Source organism: Poecilia reticulata, linkage group LG21, assembly GCF_000633615.1.
Source record: "Poecilia reticulata strain Guanapo linkage group LG21, Guppy_female_1.0+MT, whole genome shotgun sequence".
In the NCBI taxonomy this organism is placed as follows: domain Eukaryota; kingdom Metazoa; phylum Chordata; class Actinopteri; order Cyprinodontiformes; family Poeciliidae; genus Poecilia; species Poecilia reticulata.
In genome coordinates this window covers 507,137-517,031 of record NC_024351.1, presented here as the reverse complement: position 1 = coordinate 517,031, position 9,895 = coordinate 507,137, and the positions used below count along the sequence as shown (strand labels likewise).

The 9,895-nt window shown below is 47.2% G+C and overlaps 1 protein-coding gene across 1 annotated transcript in view; it reads left to right on the top strand.

Annotated features, from left to right (window-relative positions):
* cfap61 (cilia and flagella associated protein 61) overlaps positions 1-9,895 on the top strand; it is a 23,231-nt gene that overhangs the window by 10,186 nt on the left and 3,150 nt on the right. Inside the window, exons 11-18 of the mRNA XM_017302093.1 lie at positions 269-395; positions 918-995; positions 1,067-1,273; positions 1,344-1,472; positions 5,221-5,348; positions 6,444-6,536; positions 6,631-6,799; positions 9,148-9,332. Of these exons, the coding sequence (XP_017157582.1) occupies positions 269-395; positions 918-995; positions 1,067-1,273; positions 1,344-1,472; positions 5,221-5,348; positions 6,444-6,536; positions 6,631-6,799; positions 9,148-9,332 (1,116 nt within the window). The remainder of the gene's footprint in view (positions 1-268; positions 396-917; positions 996-1,066; positions 1,274-1,343; positions 1,473-5,220; positions 5,349-6,443; positions 6,537-6,630; positions 6,800-9,147; positions 9,333-9,895) is intronic.

Here is a 9,895-nt window from a genome sequence, read left to right as displayed (position 1 = left end):
CGGTGGGATGTAGATTCTGGCGGTCGGATGCAGATTCTGGCGGTCAGATGTAGATTATGGCGGTTAGAAGCAGATTCTGACGGTGGGATGTAGATTCTGGCGGTCGGATGTAGATTCTGGCGGTCGGATGTAGATTCTGGCGGTCGGATGTAGATTCTGGCGGTCGGATGTAGATTCTGACGGTTAGAAGCAGATTCTGACGGTTAGAAGCAGATTCTGACGGTCCATAAGCAGTGTTCTAGTGGAAACCATTTTGTCTCTGTTGAAGGACTGTGGATGTGAGGCAGGCGGTCCCTGAAGACAGAAAAGCTGTTTCTGATCTGCTGAAGAGTTTGAATCTTACCTGTTCGGTTCTGAAGGATCTGGGCTCTTTCTACCGGAGCCACAGCGACCCGGTGAGTCTGGATAAACTCATAGAAACAACAAATCTAGCTGCTTTTTTCTGAAGAAGTCACTTGCTGAGTATGGATCAAGGCTCAGTAGTGCGCCTCCTGACCACCGGGGGGCGTGTATGAGTGAGATGGTTTTATAACCCATGTGTGTCAAACTCAAGGCCCGTGGGGAAAATCTGGCCCACCACAGCTTTTTTTGCGGCCCTCTAGATTCTTGACTAAACATTAACTGCTTAACCATTATGTTGTCAATCAAATCAATGCAGTTTTTCTCTGTTTACCACCAAATTATATCATTCAGTCCCTCCAGTTTCTTGTGAACTATTGTGGACATCCATGCAAAATCAGCAAATCCTCGCAAGGCCAAATATTGCAGAGTTAAACAGTTTAGATATTTTATTTGTTAAAACAAAGATAGAACCCTTCGTCTGAGTTTAGCGTGGTGAAACGCAGCTGCAGTGCCTCCTGCTCTGATTGGGTGGGAACAGTGTTACTGCGTCTGACCAGGTGTGTGCTTCCTGTCAGGATGGTGTTCCTCTGCAGGCCTTCGTGGTTCTGGTGGAGCGGCAGCTGGTCGGCGTGATGATCATCAGGGACGAACAGGTAGCCCCTCCCCCTCTGCCACAGGCGGGACGCGCCGTCTCCCCCTTCTCACCGCACGCCGCATCTTCCAGGACGTGGAGTATCTCCGAGCTCACTACGACATCGACAGCTTCATCAGCTTTGGTTGCCATGGCTACCAGGAGCACGCTCAGATGCTGCACTTCCTGCTGAAGCCCTGCTGCTACCATGTGACCCGGCACTGGCTGAAGGAGGTGCTGCGGCTGGCCCAACGGTCCTGCCTGTACCACAGGGCCTACTCACCGCTGCTGGGAGAGCAGGTGAGCGGACCAGAACCGGGCCAGCCTGACCTCCTTTCTGAACCTGGTTGACCTTTGCCCCTCCCCTCAGACCTCCTGCTTCCACCCTCTGGCGTTCATCCTGAACTACTCGGTGCCGGTCCGGCCCCGCCAGCAGGTGGTGTACCCGCTGCAGGAGCTCGGCATGAACGCCCCGTCCCGCAGGATCACAGAGGAACAGGTGGGCCGGGCAGCAGCCACCAGGGGGCGCCACACACTGCTTAGGGTTAAAAACCAGGAAATGAAAAGCTCTCAATCTGCCTGGTGACAGGTGATGCTGAGCGGGAGTTCTGGTTGTGGTTTGTTCATCAGAACCTGCAGCAGCTTCTGCAGCTTCACCTTCATCCTCAGGATCTGAGATTTATCTAAAAGGCTCCACATTGGTGCAACACAGTCATGTGACTTCTCAGCACAACTTCTGGTAGCTTGTTTCGATTACCACTCTTAGCTTAGCATTTATTTTTTCTGATAAATCCTAAATGTTGCTTTGTGAAATTCCAGTTTGACATAGTTCAATGTTCAGGTTTAATGTTTATTATCATGCTCTTATTTTGAAGGGGTTGAAGACTGCTTATGCAACAGTTATGCTTCCTCTCCTCATATTCTCACTTTTTCTTTTCATTCATCAAATGTTAAGTATATAAAACTTAATTAATTTTACAGAATAATGAGCAAACGACAGGTGGGAACTAAAATACACAGAAATTCACATGAATGAATTGTTCATGTTCATGATTGAATTTAGTGTCATCTTCACCTAACTAACATGTTGGAACAGCCCACTAGGGACAAGGTTGTGCAGAAAATGGATGGATAGATGGAATAGCGATTAGCATTAGCAGAATTAGTGACTATTTTTAGTGCCTTAGGGTTAGCACAGCTAATGTTTATTTTTATTGCTTTAGGGCAGGGGTCCCCAAACTACGGCCCGCGGGCCAGATCCGGCCCGCCTCTACATTTGATCCGGCCCCCTGAACAATACCAGAGAGCATTCAGATTTCTTTTTTCATTTACCGTATTTTCTGGACTATAAGCCGTTTATATGTGGATTTTTCTTCAACCACCAGGGGGCTCTTTAGCAGGAAGTGAATCATTGGAAGTCTGGTTACTTGYRSKCCAMCATTGAGSMCACAAGCAGCAAAATGAGTAAGAAACAGATCAGATGTCTTTGGAAAGTTTCTTTGCAAAGGGGAAAAGGCCCAGAGAAGAGACAGGAGAATGGATTTATCCCGGACCGGTAGGTGAGTCCCACATTACAAGCCGCTCTGCGTAACATGCAGCAACCGGCTGCTAATGAGGCAATGAAGCTTCAAGCTGCTTCACCACGTAGAGACCAAGCAGGCTGTGGGTATGAGCAACACTTCGGGTGTTATTGTCTCCCATCACTCCCTGATGAACCGTCTGGTTGCAGAGAAACAAGCTCAGGGCTCCATTAGTCAGTATCGTGAGTTAAAATGTTCACAAAAGAAAAATGTTAGTTTTTGTGGCACATCTGTTATTTAGAAGAGATATATAAACGTTACCATAGCGACCAGAGTCAGAGCGTTTGGTCGAGAGGAGATGAGTAGAGCTTGTGAGTCTTAAGTCTGGTTTAGACRGAAAGATTTCAGAATGTCGGCCGATTCTCCAAACCTCTGTGACCACAGAGCTGATAAAGTCCAACAAGTTTGATCGGTTCGTGTTTCCAAGGCAGGAGGAGCAACACGAACCGATTCCAGTCAGAACATCCCGATTCCAGAGGATAATCCAGTAAAACCCCCAACATGGCGGGAATTTAGAATAACCAACACGGATGACGATGTAGAAGCAATAGTGATAGTTTGTGGAGTCATTTTAAGAGATAAAAGACGTAACAAAAAGAAAAGGCGGTGGATGAAAGACGACGGGAGCAGCCGCTCTATTTGCTGCTCTATGATTTGGAGGTGAATGTTTTTTCATAGTTAACATTTTTAACTGAATAAACATAATAATGATCTTTAGATTTAATAATAAACATTTCCACATATCATCTCCGATATGTCAGCTGTTTGGGATTCCCCTCTGCTCTGACGTCACCGCGCTCTGATTGGCTGCCGTCACATTCAGCAGGTTGGATTTTCGTTCCCAGTCAGGAAAAACGGCCAAGACAACCCAAATAGGGCATATTCAGTATTTAGTGGGACACCAACATGCAGGAGCCTCATCTGACTGTTCATCCTCCTCCCTCCCCCCATCCCCCCAGTCCGCGGTAATAAACAGGTTGGGAGCACTGACTGGTTTAGCTCATGCTAGTAGAAGGATCAGCACTTTGACTGTTACAGTTCAGAAACTACCGTAATCAGTTCAGTTAAATCTAAACTTGGCAACTTTTTCTTTTTCAACGTAATAAATGTGGTATTCAGTTGACCTGTAATGACTCAGATGTTGGCTGTCCGTCCTCCTCTGCTGCTGCTGCATCGCTGTGGAAAACCTGGAGCGGCAGAGATATCTGAGGCTTATATGTGTATGTTGGTTTTAAAAAGCAACTTTGGGGTTGTGGCTTATAGTCCGGTGCGGCTCGTAGTTAGGAAAATACGGACTATAATACTTCCTGGATTTTTTCTGTGAAGAACCCAGAGAGGGTTATTTGATTGTGCTTTCTGGAAAACAATACATTTTGACATGTAGTCACTCCTGCAATCGTCACACCTTTTCTGTTACAAACTGACTCGGCCCCCAGCAGAGGAGGGAGAAGTTATGTGGCCCTCAGGAAAAGGTTTGGGGACCCCTGGTTTAGGGTTAGCGCTGCTAACATTTATTTTAGTGCTTTAGGGTTAGCGCTGCTAACATTTATTTTAGTGCTTTAGGGTTAGTGCTGCTAACATTTATTTTAGTGCTTTAGGGTTAGCGCTGCTAACATTTATTGTAGTGCTTTAGGGTTAGCGGTGCTAGCTTCTTAGTCCCCTGCCGTTCCAGAGCGGGTTCTGCTCAATAAACTGGAGTCATTTCCTGCCTGTAGACTGAACTGTGTGGTCTGTAATGGTCCAGATTAACCATTTTCCTGATGTTTAAACGTGTCTCTTTGTCTCCTCTAATCTTCCTCACCAGCTGATGTCTCTGCAGCTTTGATTTATTTTATTGTCCACACATTCACCATGCAGGCCCGGCTCACGTCACTCAGGCCCAGAACGCCCAGCGGTCGTCTCTGTGACGCAGAGCTGCTGATAAGAGCTTCATCCTGAGCTCTGTCTCAGCCTCCTCTTCCTCAGGATGATTTACACCACCCGCTCCTCTGCACAGCAGCAGCTGCTCCACCTCACATGCAGATGAGACATCAGTTTTCATCCGATCATCTCCTCACCTTCATTGAAACATGCAGGCATTTCATTGGCTGCCCTGCAGCAGGCAATCAGGAAGTCCCATTGCTGCCTCTGCTCTAAGATCTGTCTTCATCTCGGTAATAACAGCAAATCAAAAACATGCTTATCAATCTACAAACTGCTACCTGAAAGGAAACTACAGTGGAAAACTTTCAAAATAAAAGAATCATTGGTTCTTTTATAGAGACCTAAAGGTGGTGATGTTTGGACCACGTTCTGATTGGTTCTACCGACATGATGGGGTCAGCCTGGTTGAAGTTAGCGTGTTAGCATGGTCATTGGCTAACTAGCATGTTGCTGTAACCCAGCCTGTTTTACACCCAGGGACTCTGCGTTGCTAACGTCATTCTGTCAGGTGTGATGGGTGACGAAGCAGATGGGACGAACGACGGCTCCCTCCAAGTCCAGCCACAGAGAGGACGACTAAATCTGTGTCCAACCAGCAGAAACGTGTTTCTGATCAGAACGGCTAATGGAGCGCTATCAGTCGGCTCTCATGTTGAGCAGAAATCAGTTTTTATCTCCCAGCCTGCAGAGTCCACCAGCCGGACCAGAACCAGCTCCAGACGCTGTCCTCTCTGTCCCCTGCAGGTGCCGTTCGCTCTCAGCCTGATCAGTAGGAAGTTGACCTTGGAGCCGAAGGTCAGGGTGAACGCCAGCATCGTGGTGGTGGGGGCTTCAGACACCGGCCTGTCCCTGCTGGAGGAGCTCAGCTTCAGGTGAGTTTCAGGTTTCTGAGGTGAAAACGCCCGGCTGTTCATACCAGAACCAGAACCCGGTTGTTTCTGGTGACCGGGTCAGGTCGGGTCGGATGTTTTAGGTCCGTTTAAAGCTTTAGCACAGATTTAGGAGCAGGTTGATGCTGCAGCAGGTTGATGCTGCAGCAGGTGAAGCGGCGCCGCAGCAGGAGCAACGAGTTGCTGCGGCTGCAGATAGTTGCTAGGCAACCATGATACCGCCGTCCGGTACCAGGGTGAGGATGAGGAGCAGCTGGATCTGTTTGCCGCCTCTAATGAGGCAGTTAGAGTTCTGCCGAGGCGGGTCAGGCCGGCCCGCCGGGCCTTATCAGCTCCACCCAAACCTCATCACCGGGTCGGGTCGCTCAGATAAGGAGCCTCTCGGCCCGCTGCGCGTCGCCTGATAACAGAACCCATCTGGTTCTGTTTCAGAATGAACCTGCAGACGGAACAAACAGAACCGGTTCTGCTGCGGCTCCTCCTGCAGAGCCTGGATCGTTTCCATGACAACCCTGATGGAGGCAGCAGACGACTTCCTGGTTTACAGGACAGGTTGACATCAGACTTGGTGTAACCTGCAGAGGACAGAGCCTGGTTCTGGAAGTCCAGACCAGAACCAGGCAGCCGAGCTGATGGCGGTCCTCGGCATCGTCTCGGGTTGGACAGAACAACGTCTGGACTGCAGTGAATGTTAGCTAATCATGCCGACATTTTCCCATCAAAGATTTTCTTATTCACATTTTAACACATTTAATCGGAGATTTGTTCCCACCGGAACCTTTGTGTTCTTGTGTTTCTGGTACAACTGTAAATCTGCTGCGCTGCTACATCCACCACCAGCTGCTTCTATCGGATCATTTCTGCTCCTAACGGATCTGATCGGAGCCTGTCAGAAGTTATGCTAACAAAATTAGCATGTCGATGCTAAACATGGAGTCTCAGCACCAATAAATATTAATTGGTCAGAATTTCTGCTGTATTGTTTTTGCTTCTGGTCTCAGAGTGAGCAGTCTGAATGTCTCATTGCTTCATTTGGACCCGGTTCCATCCGGTTCTGTTCTGCTTGTCCTCTTCCAGCTCTCATCTGCTGTTCAACAATCTCACCCTCATCTCCACTCACGGTTTCCCTGGAAACTACGACCATGAGGACGTTGGCTTCCTGTCCACCAGGTGCTGCATGCAGAGATGTTCCAGTTCGGTTTTATTCCTGCAGCCTTCTGAGGCAGGAAATGACATCACAGTGACTTCCTGCCGTGTCCTGCAGCCACGCCTTCAGCAGCAGAGACCTGGCCCAGACCTTCCTGCTGTCCTGCACCCGCGTGGTGGAGGGGAAGATTGTGAGGATCGACAGGAAATCCAAATACGTCCTGGTGTCAAATGGGCAGAAGGTGGCCTACGACTTCCTGGTCCTCTGTACGGGCCTGCAGTACCGGGTGAGCCGGGCGCCGGTCCACAGGAACCACAGGAACCAGCATGCTGCTGGGGCTGCTGGGAAATATGGGAACTCAAAATCAACCCTGACCTAAAGGAGGCAAAACCATAGACATAAGGATAGACCCTCATGGCCGCTCTCGCCTGTTGTCGCTGACGAGATTTAGGGCGGCCATCTTGGAGCGGGCGGCCATCTTGGAGCGGTCCACCACTCCACTCAGCGTTACGTGTTTAGCAGCTCAATGACGTATCAGAGCATTTAATCGATCATAACAGCTTTTTTGTTACTGGAAACCATATTCAAACATCTATCAAAGCTACATTTATAAACATTTGTATTATTTAATATGTTTTAATACATAGTTCAGCATATTTAAATATTAGTGGCTATAACAATAGAATAGGAATGTAATATTCTGATATTGATGAATGATGAGCAGATTACAAAGCACACAGCCGTTCATCATTTATTTAATACATTATTTAGTAAGATCAATACATATTTATATAACTATACACACACAAATAATGATTAATACTGAATAATATGGGATACATGTTTATATATGTATGTTTTTTCCACCCAACGAGTTCTTCAGAGATCCAGCAGCTGAGATTGAGTCCAAACTCCGATGTGAGATTCATCCTGCAGTGAATCCGTCTCTCTTTATAGATTCTCCCTCTTCTTCCTCACATCGTGTCTTTAGGAAACCTTCAAAACAAAAACGGAAGATTTGGGATTTATTTTACTAGTGAAAGAATTACATATAAATAATAGTCTTTACCACCTGTGTAAACTTTGCTGGTGAATGTTATAACACATAATATAAGTTTTATAATATGTGTTATATTGTTTCATTTCTAATATAGACTCTTGTGTCAGATAATCTAAGTCAATGTTAGAGAATAATTAATTATTTTAGATTTACAGAATCTCAGTTATCCTTCATAGCGGCTGAACTCGTATTACACCAAACACTGTAGCTAATATTAGCTGGTATCTCGCTGGTGGACATAAATACAGTAAAGTAATATTATAATCACAATATATACACAATAATATGTCCATCTTACTTGTGAAATGTTGTCTGTGGAGCCCTCACATCAATAATCCATAGATCAGAACAACAATATCCCTCAGTGCTGAGGCATCTTCTGCTGTTTTGGTTGAGCAAAGTWGGAGGGACGACCTCTCCAAGATGGCCGCCGCATTTCCTGCGCCGGAGCAGCCAATGCGGGGTCTACTCTTATATTATGTCTATGCTAGAAACCGCCGACTTCTTCTGTGGTATTTTAAACCACAGGAAAAGTCGGTTGGCGACAGTTTCCAGCTCTGAGCGTTATAAACTAGCTAGGCGGTAGTCCTCCAGACCGCTAGGGGTAGTGTGGAGTCGGAAAAAGACATGAAGCATAGTGAAACCTTTTCTTTCTTCCTCACATCCCGTCTTTCCTGAGTCTGGTCCCAGATGATAACGGTCGGCTCCCCCTGGTGGTCTGGAGGACTAACGTCCAGTGGAGCCAGTTCCAAAGTTTCTGTTGGTTTTGCTGCATGCTGCATTTTTTGCAGCTGCATCGTTTTTTACGGAGCCCTGTAGGGGACAAGGGGAAATGTTTATCCTTTGCGTTCCCTCGCAGCGATGTCCTGATCAGCTCATGTGCTGTGACTATAACTGTAAGCCTTTCTTACGGTGGCCATCGTACTTTCTGCTATTATATGAGGTTTTTCCGTGTTTCTTAATATCTCGCTGTGGAATATCTGAAGTTTTATATCTTTTTCTTCAGGATAGAAATGCATCACAAACCTCTGATACAAACAGAAACTTTCCATAAGTAGGAATAAAACCACATCCAAGCTATTTGGACTATTTCTGCGTTATTATGGCGGCGGGACCATAAATCATCTGACGGTTCTGAGTGGTTGAAGGGTCGTTTCCATCCCAACCAACACGAACAAACCCGCAGCGAATACATTGATTTCCAATCAACAGCAAATATCGCAGTAAACATACTGCGAGGAAACGCAACAGAAACATTTTGTCCCCTACAGGGCTCCGTAATGTTTCACTTTTATTTGTTTTGGAGTTTTCCTGTTTTCTCAGCACAGCGCCACCTGTAGGCCGCCGCTGGAAGCCCTCAGACAGAAGCGTGAGCGTATTTAGAACCAGATGATGAGTATTAATATTATTGTCCTCCAGCTCTCCCCCTGATCATCCGGGACACTTCATAGCTCCCAGTTTGTGCTGAAGCAGCAACTTTATTTGGTTGCCATGTTTCTGGTTGCCATGTTTCTGGTTGCCATGTTTCTGGTTGCCATGTTTCTGGTTGCCTGACCAGCCGGTTGCCGTTGCAGCTCCCCTGCCCCACCGGAGTTGATGTTTCCCAGCCGGTCACCAACAGCCAGCTGGATCCTGACTGGTCCTGCCGCAGATACACGGGGCCGGTCCCCGCCAACCTGCTGACCATCAGCGACCTCCATGACGCCGATGCCGCCCGCCGCTGGTTGCAGGACAACTTTGTGGAGCTGCAGGGTGAGTTGCGCTGAGCTGTGTGACCGCCGCGCCGCTTCCTGATCAGATGCTCTCTGATTGGCTGAGCGGAGTCATGACATCAGCAGCTTCAACGCCTCTGTTCCCAAAAGAAAAACTTTCTGCTCAGATGTTTCTAAATGTTTCAATAAAACGCTCTGTGGTTGCCATGGTGACGCTGCGCTCTGGTTCAGCACCTCTGGGATTTAACTAGACCGTCTGACGGCCTAGTGAGGCTGAAGCTAATGGTTAGTTATTGATTATCCTGATGATTAATTGGATTTAAAAATGGTTCATTCTGCAGATTATTTAGGTTTTTTATTCAATATTAAAAATAAATCCAAAGATGCATTAAACCATTAAATCCGTTTTTAAAGTGCGTGACATCGATGTTGTAGCTAGCAGCTAGTAGCTAGCAGCTAGCAGCTAGTAGCTAGCAGCTAGTAGCTAGCAGCTAGTAGCTAGCAGCTAGTAGCTAGTAGCTAGCAGCCGGATCGTTAGCAGCACGATAAACGGCGACCATCCTGTCCTCCATGCCGCTTCCTTCCTGTAGTCCAGTGTTTCTCACCCTGT